Genomic DNA, 15,609 nt, shown 5'->3' with positions numbered 1-15,609 from the left:
CAGAGCTAGATTACCTTTCTGGCAAGTGTAGTAGCTATGGCATTTAACTTAGTGCAGCTCCAGGTTCCCACATTGAAGAAAGAAAATTATGAAAGATGGTGCATCCAGTTCAAAGCATTGTTTGGATCACAGGACCTATGGGAAGTTGTCAGTAATGGGTATGATGAACCCACTACTGACCAAGAAGCTACCTACACTGCAGATCAAAAGAATACTCTCAAGGACTTACGAAAGAATGACAATAAGGCATTGTATGTTCTATATCAAGGATTAGAAGATTCAACGTTCGAGAAGATTGCAGAAGCAACAACTAGCAAGCAAGTTTGGGACACTTTGAGCACAATTTACCAAGGAGTAGATCGTGTAAAAAGAGTTCGGCTTCAATCATAAGAGCAGATTTTGAGGCTGCTCATATGAAAAAATGAGAAAACATTTCAGATTACTACTCTCGACTACTTGTAATTGTGAATCAAATGAAAAGGAATGGCGAGAGGCTTGATGATGTTCGTGTCATGGAGAAAATCCTTCGGTCACTCACATCCAACTTTGAGCATGTTGTAACTGCCATTGAGGAATCCAAGAATTTGGAGACCATGAGTGCAGAGGAACTGCTAGGATCCCTCGTAGTTCATGAACAATGCATTCAGAAGAATGCAAGCCCCATAACGCTAGAGCAAGCTTTGGAGTCAAAGTTGAATATTGACAAACCAAATGGAGGTCGTGGACAGTGGAATTCACGTCGTGAAAGCTCATCCAACCATAGCCGAGGACGAGGCCGAGGAAGAGGTCGAGGCTATGCACAAAACCGAGGTTAATCTCAAGAGTGGAGATATACTCGAGGAAATGCGCATATCAGTGTCACGGTTGCAAGCAATATGGACATTATGCTAATGAATGTTCATATAAAAATGGTGAGCATGTCAACATGGCAGAATCAAGTGGAAATGCTGGTGAGGAATTTACAGTCATACTAGCAAACCATGATATCAGTAGCCAACAAGATGTTTGGTATTTGGACTCTGGTGTAAGCAACCACATGTGTGGAAAGAAAGAGTTTTTTGCCGAACTCAAAGATGGACCTTATGGATCTGTGAGTCTTGGTGACTCTTCGAAGTTGCCAGTTGAAGGCAAATGAAAGATCAAAATCATCCAGAAGGATGGTAGAGAATAATACATCTCCGATACCTACTACATACCAGGTATAAAGAGCAACATTCTAAGTATTGGTCAACTGCTCCAGAAAGGGTATGTTATACATATAGAGAATATGCTTCTCACTCACAGGAATGCAAGGAGAAAGCTTATTGCACGTGTTCAAATGTCAAAGAACCGAATGTTCCCGTTGAAGTTGAACACAAAGATTGGAAGCTGCAACATTGGTGTGATGGAAGATGAGTCATGGAAATGGCATCTTCGGTTTGGCCATCTTCATTTCAATGGCCTAAAGTTATTGTCAAGTGGAGAAATGGTTCGTGGTCTACCCCAGATTGAAGCCACACACCAAGTATGTGAAGGTTGTGTGCTTGGCAAACAAGCATGACTATCGTTCCCTATTGGTGATACATGGAGAGCAAAGGCACCACTGCAGTTAGTGCACACGGATATATGTGGTCCGTTGGATCCCAAGTCCTATGGAGGTAATAGGTATTTTATTACCTTCATTGATGATTTTAGTAGGAAGACTTGAGTTTATTTTTTCAAGGAGAAGTCGGCTGCCTTAAGAGTCTTCAAGAAGATTAAGGCATTCACAGAAGCTGAAAGCAACCATAAACTTGTGGCTGTGAGATTAGATAGAGGTGGAGAGTACACCTCCAATGCTTTCCAAGTATATTGCAAAGAGCAAGGAATTAGACATCAATTGACTACTGCCTATACCCCACAACAAAATGGGATAGCTGAAAGAAAGAATCGAACCATCCTTGACATGATAAGGTCAATGCTTAAAGAGAAGAATTTGCCAAAAGAATTGTGGGCAGAAGTTGTAGCTTGTTCGATTTATTTGTTGAATCGATGTCCAACAAAAAGTGTCAAGAAGATGACACCACAAGAGGCTTGGAGTGGATACAAGCCGAATGTTGCACACCTAAGAGTTTTTGGGTGTGTTGCATATGTTCAAGTTCCAGAAAAGAGAAGGAAGCTTGATGATCGAGGTGAAAAATGTGTGTTTGTGGGCTATAGTGAAGAGTCCAAGGCATATAAGCTTTACAACCCACTAACTGGCAAATTAGTGGTTAGTAGAGATGTCATCTTCAGTGAGGAAGAGGCATGGAAGTGGAACAACAAAAAAATCAATAAAGAGAAGATTGTTTCCACTGATTTTGAAGAACCAGAAGTTGTACCACTTGTTGAGCAACAGCATACTCAATCAATCACAACAACTCCATTGCACAGAACTGCAAGGAGTGGTCCTACCTCCAGTGAAGAAAGCAGCTCCTCAACTTCAGTGAGGCTAAGAAGTCTCACCGAGGTATATGGACAAGAAGAAGAAGAAGAAACCAACCTTTTCTACTTGTATGCAGACCATGAGCCTCTCTCATTCAATGAAGCTGTGGAAGAAAATCGTTGGAGAATCGCCATGGAGGAAGAAATCCATGCCATCGAGAAGAATGACACTTGGGAGTTAACACAGCTCCCACCAAATCAGAAGGCTATTGGTGCCAAGTGGGTGTATAAGATCAAACGCATTGCAGATGGGAGTGTGGATTGGTACAAATCAAGGCTTGTAGTGAAGGGCTACAAACAGAAGTATGGAATGGACTATGATGAAGTCTATGCTCCAGTTGCAAGACTTGACACGGTAAGATTGCTAATCTCTCTTGCCGCTCATCATAAATGGAAAGTTTATCAACTAGATGTCAAGTCAGCCATCCTTAATGGAGTACTTGAGGAAGAAGTGTACGTGGAACAACCAGAAGGCTTCCAAGTACAAGGAGAAGAAGAAAAGGTGTATCGTTTGAAGAAGGCTTTGTATGGCCTCAAGCAAGCACCACGAACTTGGAACTCAAGGATTGATAACTACCTTCACCAAAATGGATTTCAGAAATGTCCATATGAGCATTCAGTTTACATGAAGAAGGGTACAAAATGGAAGTTCTTAATTATTTGTCTCTATGTAGATGACTTCTTGTTTACAGGAAACAATGAAGCAATTTTCGTGAGTTCAAGCAATCCATGTTCAGTGAATTTGAGATGATTAACAATGGATTAATGTCATACTTTCTTGGCATAGAGGTGAAGCAAGAAAGTACCATATCTACATCTCTCAACAAAAGTACATGAGAGATATATTGGAGAAATTCAATATGGACAAGTGCAATATTGTCAACACTCCAGTTGCAACTGGATTGAAGTTGTGCAATGAAGGAGAAGGTGAGTTTGTAAACTCAACCGTGTACAAAAGCTTGGTTGGAAGCCTAAGGTACCTTACAATCACAAAACCTGATATAGTTTATGGCGTTGGACTCGTGAGTCAGTACATGGAAACACCAAGGGAGTCTCATTGGCTGGCCGCCAAGAGAATTTTGAGGCACATAAGAGGTACTCTAAAAATGGCCTGTTTTATAATTTTGGTCAAGATGCAAAATTATTTGGTTATTCAGATAGTGATTGGGGAGGTGACCAAGATGAAAGGAAAAGCACAACTGGCTATGTGTTTTTTCTAGGATCAACAGCTTTCTCATGGACTTCAAAGAAGCAATCAATTATTGCTTTGTCATCGTGTGAAGCCGAATACGTTGTTGTAGCCTCAACTGTATGTGAGGCAATTTGGTTAAGAAATCAGTTGAAGTTAGTATGTCATCCACAAGTGGAATCGACTGTGATTCATGTGGATAACATCTCAGCTATCAAGCTTGCTAGGAATCCAGTCCAACATGGAAAGAGCATGCATATTGATACCAGGTTCCATTTTCTAAGGGACCACGTGAAACAAAAGACAATTGAACTTGTCTATTGTCACACGAAGGAACAAGTAGCTGACATCTTCACAAAGCCACTGCCAGTTGAATCATTTTGGTGGCTGCGTGAAATGCTAGGCATGAAGGTATTTTGATTTGAGAGGGCATGTTGGAAGTTCAAATCAAATACAGTAGCCAAAAGTAGTGGACCACTTTTTAGAAATTGTTGGAACACTTTTCAGAAAGTGGTGAAACTATTTTTAGAAAAGTTGTATGTGTGTGTGCATCAAAAAGTGGTGCATGTGTGAAAGGGTGTAAAGATGGTAAACACCATCATTGATTGCATGTGTGTGTGTATTTTTTTATTAAAAAGCACTTGAGTGGTTTGTAACTTTTGCATGTATAATTAAGCCTCTTGTAAGGCTTTAAAAAAATCCATTCGAATTCCCATTCCATCAGAATCCCATTTCCATTTCAGCTTGTAAGCAATTGAGTTTGTAAACTCTTATTAAATATATCAAAGTGTTTGCTTGTTTGCTGTGCAGTTTGTCCAACACAACAAGTTTGATTCTTCATTTATTTTTTTTCTTTGTCCAATTGTATTGAGAGTGATAGTGAGAGGTGTGATAAAGTTAGAAAACTTATCACCCAAATATTTTTGGTATTGAGTTAGTAAACTTTGAAATACCAACACTTTGGCCTCGAAACTGTAAATTTTGGACAAAAAAATGAGGAAAATAAAGAGATTTCTCATGTATCAGTACACAGAACGCCGAACTGAGGTCGGTATGAAGTGAAAAAAAAAAGAGTACATCTTGCAGTGGGTAACGTTAATTAAATTAAATTTTGTAATTAAATGATGTAGTTGTTGATAATTAGAATATTAATTAAATGTGAATTATATCACATGTACAAATGTTATATGGTGTACTAATTAGTTTTCGACGTATGATGAGAAACCCTTTCTAAATAGTATACTCTTCATTTAGAAGTTTGTATATTATATTCATTGTGTATCTAAACTACGTATGAATATCCTTCTGATTGTCAACCATAATTTCATGAAGTTACTATTATAACTTTCTAATTAAAACTATAGAGAAATAAAAACTATGGGCAATTTTGTAATTATATGAACATAAATTTTACTGTTTTTATGTAAACCTCATAACTATGTACCCATAGCAGCCCTATTTAAAATTAAAAATTAAATAAAAAACCCCACTTCTCTCCTCATCTTTCTCTCTCTCCATCTCTCGCCAAAAAAATCTTCAACCCCTCTTCTCACGTTTTCTTGATTCTCAACCAATCCACTTTCTTAAACCCACCCAACATACACTATGATTTGTTTTTCCCCAAACTCCCATAGGTTATAAAAACAAACTTCAAGAAGTTACCATTATAACCCTCTAATTAAAACTGAACAGAAATCTATGGACAATTTAGTACTTACATAAACATGAATTTTATTGGTTTTTACGTGAACCTCATAACCACATACATATAGCAGCCCTATTTAAAGTTTTTGAAGAATGATAAGAATTGCATTAGTACTGAGTGTTCGAGGAAGGTGTCTGATGGTTGTCTTTGGCATGTATATGCATCAAGGTGTGAGATTAACATGGTCTAAAAAGACATTAGGTGCTAGTCGGGGGGCGGGCGGAGGCTTAGCGCCTAGGCGGGGCTTAGACACGCGTAAGCGGATTAGGCGGATTTAAGTAAATACAATATTAATTAAATATTTTTTTTATAATATATAAATAAACATTGAATATTAAAAAGTATATATATATATGTGTGTGTGTGTGTGTGTGTGTGTGTTTCTATCAAGTGAAAGTGATAGAAAAAATAATAAAACATTATCCAAATAATTATATAAATATATAACATATATACATATGTATATAATGTATGTAAATATTCCATGCTGTTTGAAATGATAAAAACCCCACGTAGACGTAGTGGGTGGTTTATTAAAGAATTAAAAACCAAATAATAACTCATCTGTGTTTCTGTCACGCCACCCAAGATTTCTAAAGCTCATGTCATTATCACAATTTGACCCATTGGAAAGCGAAATACTCTTCATTTTGAGCTTTTCTATTTCTTCTTCTTCCTTCAGTAATCAAAATGTCGAACTGGATCTCAAATCCAGATCGTGCAGCCATGGATTAATACGTTAAAAGTTAGAGTTTCTCTTTGTCTCTTCTCATTCTCTCTTTTCTCTTCCACAAACAATGAGCTGTAGAATTTTAATTGAGCCTCCGCTTCGAGATTGGGAGTCGCAGATCCTACGTAAGAGTTGCAGAGTTGCCTAGACAGCAATTTAGAACTGCCCAGACCGCCTAGAGCACCCAGCTAGCGACTAGGTGGCCGCCTAAATCATCCCCGCCTTACATGAATGTTTTGGCCTAAATTAGGTTGGGCTCCTCCACCCAACGCCTAGCGGCCACCTAGATCGTTTATTAGAACACTAGAAATTAATGAATCTTTACTATTTAGAAGTTGCATATTGTGCATACATGCAAGTGTATGGTTTAGAAGAAGAAAAATAAAGTTGTTGGCCGCCAATTTGTTGCTTCTTTCATTAAAAATAAGGTTCAGTCGAATCCACCCATTAAACCGAAAAAGATCATTTCAAACTTGAAACAGTTTTACAGATTAAACGTTGACTATGCTATTGCATATTTAGTAAACAAATGGCAGTTTTTTAGTTGAATGGTGATGATATTGATGCTTACAAGTTTTTACCTTGGTATGTTGAATCTACCCATTCAAGCAATCCTGGATCAATATTTGAGTTTAAAGTTATACCAGACACCATTAGATTTCTCCGTTTGTTCATTGCTTATGATGCATGGATTAAAGGCTTTTTTTTTTGTTGGGTAATGTTATTCATCAACGGTCCTTTTACAAGAGCAAATATAAAGGCACAATTCCAAGTTGTTGCGCACAGAATAGTAATGATAGTGAGTTAATAATTTTTGAATTAATATTCGTTTTTTCTTCTTTAAAAAAAAATTGTTGTGTATACATATGTTCATAAATAGTTTTTTTTATTAAAAAAAAGTTTTAGAAAAAGTTCAGATATAGTTTTAGAAACAGTTGACAAATGTATTAACTTGAATGTATGTATTGCTTTTGTTGTGTAGAAATTTTTTAGGTTACTTATGTTATTGTTGATTCAGAAACAATAACAAATAGGAGATGGTTCTTGACAATATTGTCTAGTATATTGAGGCCTTGAAGGAGGGTGATTGCTTTTATGTCTAACAGACACGATGGCATTTTGAAGTGCATTTCAGAATTATTCCTGGAATCCCCACATGCATAGTGTGTCATTCATTTGAAATAAAATGTGAGCGGTTTATTTCTAAAGAGTGTTGGCAAGGGACTAAAGAAGAAAATGATGAACCTTTTTACAAACTGTGCATATGCATGAACTCCATCTAAGTATGATATGTGCATGGCTAATTTCAAGGATAATGGGTAAGAAAATGTAAAATTGTTTTTGGTTCATTTGTTGAAAGAAAACTATGTCATTTCACATTTTCTTGGTAAAAGATGGGGATCAATGAGCAATGCACTATAAGATTCTTTTAATTCCATGGTGTTAAATAGTCAGTGTATGTAACTTACAGATCTTCTTGAAGACATTAGAGTTTGACTGATGGTTAGTGTGGGTTAGAAGAAAATTTTTGGCAGAATTTTTATACGATTCTATGTCCAAAGAAAGAAAATGAGCTAAAGTTCTTGAAGGAAGTCATGCATTGGAGGATTAGTCGTTCTAATGTAGATATTTTTGAAGTTAGGACGGAATGAAATCACTTTTATGTTTAATTCTATTTAATAGGGTGTTCATTCATTTAGCTGGGTTTAAGTTGGCCAGAGAATCTCAATGGCGATGCCACAATTGGCAATGTTTTCAGGTGTGGCCTAGTCGAGGTTCAACTGGAACCCTTGATTTCACGACGGAAAGGATTCCTGATGTCGGAATCATGAGAGGAATGGTTGAAGAACCAGCCTTGAGGTGTTCAAACTCATGATGACATCATGGAAGACGTTGACGAGGAGGAATTCCAATACAAAGGCAAAATTTGATGAAATTTCTTCAGGAAATTCATCAAAGTCATCAAGTTTGAAGATGGTGGCTTTAAATTTAATGACGAATGAGTCATCAAAGGTCTGCAAAAACGGTAGATGTTGATGTTAAAATCTAAAGTTTTTCAATTATTGTGTCTCGACTGGAGGTCGAGTTTCGAAGCTCGAATTTGTACGAGATTCTCCTGGAATTGTGGAAACAATTTCTTGAAGTCCAAGACGACTTTAGGTCGTCAAAGAAGTCAAGGATGTGTCACCAAGAAATCGGTGAGGTTGCAAGGAATCAACGAAGGTGATGAAACTAGAGAAAATGGTGTTGTTTAAAAGGTTTATGGGTTTTGCAGCTCAACTTGGATAGCTTCAAGCTGTGGCGCAGCGTAGCATTGCTACAATGACGTTGCTCACATGTAATTAGGTTTAAAATCTTAATTTTTGCTTCTATTTTGTTGTTGTTCTTTGTACTCACACAATTCACTATAGCAAAATTGAATAATAAAACATAATATTGCGTATGCATGAATAATAAGTATAATTGAGGACACCCCCTCCCTTTTAGTGTAGATAATATTGTTTATTCAAATAAAAAAAGTGTAATTGCGCAATATATGCAATATAGGAAATATATAAAACAAAAATAAATTTGGGGTTCATGCATCATGGTAAATGTTTTCATGCTATTAGGGCTTATAAAATATCAATTTCGTATTTTAGAAGAACCTATATTGGGGTTCATGCATCATGATAAATGTTTTCATGTATGGTAAATGTTTTCATGCTATTAGGGCTTATAAAATATCAAGTTCGTATTTTAGAAGAACTTGTATTGGATGGAAACGATGAAAGTCTTTGAACATTGGTTGTAGAAGATCTTTCTCCAAAATCCTTTAGTTCCTAAGCGCAGCAACGGGAGCCTGCTGATAACATATTGTAGTATCAATTTCATGAGGGAAGAAAGAGAGATATTGATTAGAGAAGAGAATGGAGAGAAGGGCTTGAGGAATTCATGAGTGATATTACTTATGCCTTGTGCCTTTATTTATACTAATTAGGGAGAGAGAAACCTACTCTCCAAGTTATACAAGTTGTATGATGAGTCATTTCATATTATATAGTTTACCCTATTCTTAGTATAATTTGTTAATTATTTTGGTAGAATTTTGATATTTTGCTTTATATGTTCAACATAGGACATTCAACTTCTTCTGGAGCGAAACGTAATCAAACGGACGATTTTTGGAGTGATTCAAATTGGAAGACGTTCGTTTCAAAATTTTAGCAATTTCTACCAAGCGGTTATTTTCTAGCGATTAAATAAAAAAGCAATGCGTGTTGCAGGAAAGTGACGTTTTTTAGCTTAAATGCAATTTTTGGAGCCCAAGATGATCTCAGATGGGTTCATGGGCTTCTGGAAAAGTGTTTAGAATGGTTCAAGCTTTAGATCTAGCTAATTTGGGCCTATTTTGGTGACACGCTCCGACCCTGATATTCCCCGAATACCAGGATAGACACGTGTTGGCCGACACCCGAGGGTGACGAAAGTCATTAATTGATACAAAAGCTATGAATAAGAAGTAATTAAGGGTTATGAATTTAAATACAATGAGTTAATAATTTAGGAACGTGTTCAGAGCCTACAACAAATTAGAGCTCTAAAAGAATTAATATAAAATTGAATAAATAAGAGGATGTGGGTCCTACACCAAGAGGACTCAAATATGCCAATGTGAAAGCGTTGACGTTGGGATCGTATGTCTCTATTCTAAATCCTGAAAGGGAGTGCAAAACAAGGGTGAGTGGACCAAGTTTATATACATACATAATACAAAGACAGTTATAAACATACTAACCCCCAAGGTTTTAATAATGAAAACTACTAGCGTAATAAATGATAGGTTTCTCTGAAAACCCTAGCATGCCATAAACATCTCAAAAGACATATCGCAGAAACCAAAACATCAATAGTCTCACAGATCGTCTCGTAAGTGCAGTGTGTTGCCAGTAAGATCACTGAATAATAATACTCCAGGCCCAATGCCTGCACCTAAGTCTTTGTGCCCGTAGCCAGAGATAACTCCCTTCCGGCCTAATGCCTGTCTCCGTGTCCCTTAGCCTTTCTCTAGGGATTATTTGTCCCGGCCTAACTGCCAACACCAGATCTTTGCCCCAGGCGGCATAGTGTCCACTAGGTATGCACAAATAGTTACGCCTCTCAAAATAACCATTTCATAGTATAAAGTCATCCATAAGAGGGGTTTCGAAAACATGTTTTAGCATCCTATCGTCATCCATCAGATAGTCTACCAATTCATGGTTTTTATAGAAAATACTATATATTAAAATATAGCTCAAAATAGGCCAACAATTAATTCCTCACCAAAAACACGAGACGAAAATCAACATATTCAATAATCATGCTTAACATAAAATCAGTTCATAAACTCGTAAGGCATGCAATCATTTATGCAATTAAACCATAAAATCATATAATTTTAGAAGAGGTCCACTCACATTACTTCGCCATCGAAAAGCCGCACAACTAGCAAATATGCAAAAGCCACAATAATTGCCCCTAAGCACAAAAAAGGTATATTTAGTCAAACTCTACTCAAACAATTTAATTTGGGAAAATGGACATCGGAAACGGATTCAAGACGTCGAAATTGGCCTAGGAGAGGTCTCGGACAAAAACTGAAAGTCAACCTGAAAGTCAAAGGCAACGGTCAACTGTCAACATTGACCAGGTCAAAGGTTAACCGGGTCAACAGGTCAGTCAATTGGGTCAGACTAGGTCAATGAGTTTTGGGCTTGGATCCGGATTAGGGCTTAGGTTCAAAAGCCCAAGGGTTTAGAGATTAGGCTTAAAGCCCTTATTAGAAAATAGCCCAAGGGGCCTTATTTGATTTAAAACAAATTAAATAAAAGAAAATGGATTTTGGGTTAGGCCAACTGCCAGAGGCTCTAAAGAACATGGCCCGAAGGCCTTTTGAGTTTTTAAATCAATTAAAATCAAAATAAAAAGAGACAGGTTAGTTTATTGGAATGGTTCACAACGGGCCTAAAGCCCGTGGGTTTTGAAAACGGCCTGAAGGCCTGATCTCACTGGGAACGAACACCGGAGCTTCTACAGCTCCGACCGACTGAAAACGAGGGTCCTAGACTCCGATCTAGGAACCAAACGAAAACACAAGGTGAGAGGAGAAGTTAACTACATTTGGTTTGCCTTAGAACGGTCAGAGGTGACCGGAAAATCCTTTGACACCCATGGTTTCGTCGGAAATGGGTGTGCCTTCCCCCGAGTTAATTTCGTTCTAAAACCTTGTAATTTAACGAGATAAACTTAATAAATCTCATCTAAACTTCACACTAGAACGAAAAGAAAGGTAAAATCGAACTTACCTAACCGGAAAATCGAAGGAATCTCACCGGAGAGTTCCGGGGTTCGCTGCCCTTATAGCCATGGGAAAGAGAGAGAGAGAGAGAGAGAGAGACGAGGTTTGATGATGATGATGGGTTTCCTCGAGCGGGTTGATAGGTGCTGCCACGTGGCAGCTCAATTGGGTAAAGGAATATGGACTAAATTGATAATTTCGTAAACATTTTAGGGAACAACAAAATTATACATATAATTAGGGGTCGGGGTGTTACATTTGGACCTGATATGAGTCCAAAATGTGGCTAGCAGAATTTTGGGCAAATTTACCAAGTCAATTTAGGATTATGTTTCCTAATTTATTTCAATTTACTTAGTTTCTTAGTCTTAGAGCTCGTTTGGATATGCTTTTGAAATGACTAAAAACGTTTTTGGTGAAAATATTTTTAGAACCAATCCTTAGTAAAAATGTAACTTAAAGTGCTTTTAGTCACTTTAAAAACACATCCAAACGAGCCATTATTCTAAGACCTTTACTAGGAGGATTTACTTAGAGTATTATAAATAAGCCTTTTGGTCGGCCCTAGCTTATTCTTTTTTATGGAATTTTTTGAGAGAAGATTTTGGGCAAAGCTTAGAGATTTCAAGACTTATACTTTCAAGGTTTTTTAATTCTTTTTCGATTTTCAATAAAGACTTTGCGATTTTTATTATGAATATGCGTAACTAATCCTCTTTGCTAGGGTGAGGCCATGAGCCTCAGCATGAATATATAATCTTTATTTAATTGCTTATGATATTTTGCATGCATGATTTGAATGATTAATCACTGTGTTTAAACTGTCTTTGTGTCTTAATGATTCGCGACCTTTAGGATGTTTAGATAAGTAATCGGATGCAATACGGTCGAAATGCCATTGGAGGATTGAGTATTGCTTCTTGTAATTGATAGTTGTAATTTCACCTAGGACGAATGCCATGTCTTCGGGGCTGCATGGTTTGCCAAGGGGTTTTCATAAAGCGTAATGAGTCATGCATGTTTATATTTGATTTGAATGCCACAGACGGATTGCATGTCTGATATATCTTCTAGCTTGAATGCCACAAGTAGGATATACTTTAGGAAAACCTAATCTTCAAAGTTGCATGTGTAATTCATAAGTAATTGGTAAAACTTTTTAGGATTGTTAAAGTGAGGGCGGAACCCTAGTACTTTCTCACTTTGAATTCTAAAAATTGTTTCTTTTTTCCTTCTTTAAAATTGCAGATTTTAGTTAACCTTTTTAATTAAATTCGGTTTACTTAATTTAGGTCATTAAATCACCTTTTTTCAAAACTCTGTTCTAAGTAATTAGTTGAGAATCAATTTCGCGCTAATCTATTCAAACTAATTCCCGTGAAGAAAGACCTTACTTGAGCCAACTATACTACGATAATCTTGTTTCTCTTGCAAGTATTTTAGATGTTTTTATCCTTATTTTGGCCGGTGGTAAAAATCCCTATCATTGTACAAGCAAAGATCCTCTTGATCTCATAAGATTCTTATACATGGTCTATTAGAATTTACAAAATTACACTCTTAATGAAATTAGGATTGCAACATAATTTATATGTACATACATTGTTATGGTAGACCATAATTTTCTATCGATTTGAATTTTCTATCATGGGAGTGGGGATTCTAATTTATCTTTTAAAAATTTTAATACCATAAATCATGAGTTTTATTTGAAATCTCATAAATGTATTAAAAATAAGATGACATAGAAATACATTAGATGACATAGAAATAATTAATACATATGCTAAGGGATACAAAAGTGAGGGACTTTGATAAAAAAAATACTGAAAACAAAAAATTTTTAATAAAAAATATTAGTGATTAGAGACAACAACTCATATCTCTCTTTTTAACTGGGTTGCTCTGTTTTTGCTTCCACATTTTACTTTTGAATTTCGGAACATGTGCTCTTTAGATGATTAGTGATTGTATGCTTTCGGTGTTTGGCTTTTGAGTCTTTGACAAAGAATCCAATAAATGCGTATTATAATTAACTAGTTAATTTATTTGAGCCTTTGAGGTCACAGCTTAATGGCACCCATGTTCATAGATTTTTGTGATCTGAAAAGTCGTTCACTAGTTGGGTTTTATTAGGCCATTTTGTTCAACTGGGCACCGACGGAAGGCTGAAGATAATATCTTTTTATTGGTGCCATGACATGCATGCACTAACAACCACATAAAAAATAGAAAAGGGATTTTAAACTTAGAAAAAACAAAAGATAACGTGGAGGACAAGCTATTGAATTCAACCCCTTTCTAGTTTAATCGAAATTGCAAAGCTCACTGACAGAGCCATTGAATAACCATAATATTTAATATTCAATTTTTTTCCTTTTTTCCAAAATATTCCCATACGTAAATTATATAATCATATATAGCAAGTCAAATTAGACACAAGCTCTCACACATTCATTTTTCTACCTCAGGATGTCTGAAGTGAAGCTACATGGAGCATGGCCTAGTCCTTTTAGTTGCAGGGTGATATGGGCTTTGAAGCTGAAAGGCATACCATATGATAACATAGAGGAAGATCTTCCCAACAACAAAAGTCCTCAACTTCTCAAGTACAATCCAGTTCACAAGAAAATCCCAGTGCTCGTCCATGGCGAAAAGCCGATCTGTGAGTCCATGGTCATCGTAGAATACATAGAAGAAACATGGCCACAGAAACCATTGTTGCCCACTGACCCTTATGAGAGAGCAACGGCTCGCTTCTGGGTTAAGTTTGCTGAAGACAAGGTACATCGATTGATTCAACAACTATATTTGATCTATATATTAGAGTACATGTGGGTTGTCACTTGACAAATACAGTGTGCGCTGCTCGCCTCGTTTGAATGTATCATCAACCAGTCAAAGCAAGGGGCATATTAATCTATAGATTTATATAGACTTACCTTTTCACTTTTCAATCAAATGAAAAATGTCAATCGCTTAACAACTGTGTATGTCTGAATAACATTGCTTCATAATATATAGTCTAAATTATCATATGATGAGACTATTTCGTGCATCAGACTAGCCACCAAAAAAACATTACGTAATTATACCTATATTGACAAACTTGTTTCTAATTCGAACAGGGCACTGCGATTTGGATGGTCTTCCGAACCACCGGCGAAGAGCAAGAGAAGGCCAAGAAAGATAGCTTGGAGATGCTGAGAACTATAGAAGATCACGCAGCTGGTACTCTTGGAAAAAAGAAGTTTTTCGGCGGAGACAACATTGGAATAGTGGACATTGCCTTTGGAGGAATTGCTCATTGGTTTGGAGTCATCGAAGACGTGGTTGAGGTGAGGTTATTCGAGGCCAAAGAATTTCCTCGTTTGTACGCATGGACTAACGACTTCAAACAAGTGCCTGCAATCAAAGAAAATCTTCCCGATCGTCATAAATTGTTGCTCCTCTTCAAGCAGATCAGGGAAAACTTGCTGGCATCTATTATGTGATACTTTGTTAGATATTCTTGTGTTGTTGTGCTTCAACCAATCTACGTGATAAATTGGTGCTCTTATCAAATTGTGACTATGGTCAATTAACTTTTCCAATCTTTTTTAAGTGGTGGATTGTCTTAGTAGATACGGTATTTCTCTTTAATTCGATGCATCTCTAATGCAAATCGTTACTTGTTATTTTGTTGTAGTTTAAACCAGTAATATTGTTTGTATTGAAATAATAATTAATAAAAATAAATCATTTCCACTTCTCACATGTGACTTTACCATTGCATACAAAATGTCTTCTAACGTGGGGGAGAAAGTTGATAAAGAATTCCTTGTGCTCAATGTTTTTATTTTTTATTTTTTATTAACAAAAGATAGTATTTATGCTAAAGAATGGGGTAATGGGCTAAGTCTAACATTTGATCAATTAACTTTTCTAACTTTATTACTAGCCCGTGGAAAGGATAAACTCACTCCCCTCATATTAAAAAAAAATTAAAAAAAATCACTTGACGCCACCCAAACAAAATACACCAAAATAAATAATAAAAAAGGAAACTGAAAGATAAACAAATTTTCTCATTTTCCCTTCGCGCCACGTAATATCATCATCAAGAGAGATGAGCAAAGCAGGGGAGATGTGCCAGAACCAAACAATTTCATAGAGCTCCCCTTCTCTCCGACCAGATCGGACTCTATGCCCGTATAAATATTAGGGCTTTATATGTACTTTCC

The 15,609-nt window shown here is 36.5% G+C and overlaps 1 protein-coding gene across 1 annotated transcript; it reads left to right on the top strand.

Annotated features, from left to right (window-relative positions):
• The first annotated feature begins 13,810 nt into the window (after positions 1 to 13,810).
• LOC103453529 (probable glutathione S-transferase) lies at positions 13,811 to 15,140 on the top strand. The gene is made up of 2 exons (XM_008393065.4): positions 13,811 to 14,170; positions 14,515 to 15,140. Exons 1-2 carry the CDS (start codon positions 13,859 to 13,861, stop codon positions 14,878 to 14,880), a joined length of 678 nt encoding a protein of 225 aa, XP_008391287.3. The 5' UTR covers positions 13,811 to 13,858; the 3' UTR covers positions 14,881 to 15,140.
• Positions 15,141 to 15,609: the final 469 nt, after the last annotated feature.

This window comes from Malus domestica, chromosome 13 (assembly GCF_042453785.1).
Source record: "Malus domestica chromosome 13, GDT2T_hap1".
Lineage (NCBI taxonomy): Eukaryota > Viridiplantae > Streptophyta > Magnoliopsida > Rosales > Rosaceae > Malus > Malus domestica.
Note: the sequence above shows the minus strand (reverse complement) of the source record. Positions and strands in the feature narration are given on the sequence as shown.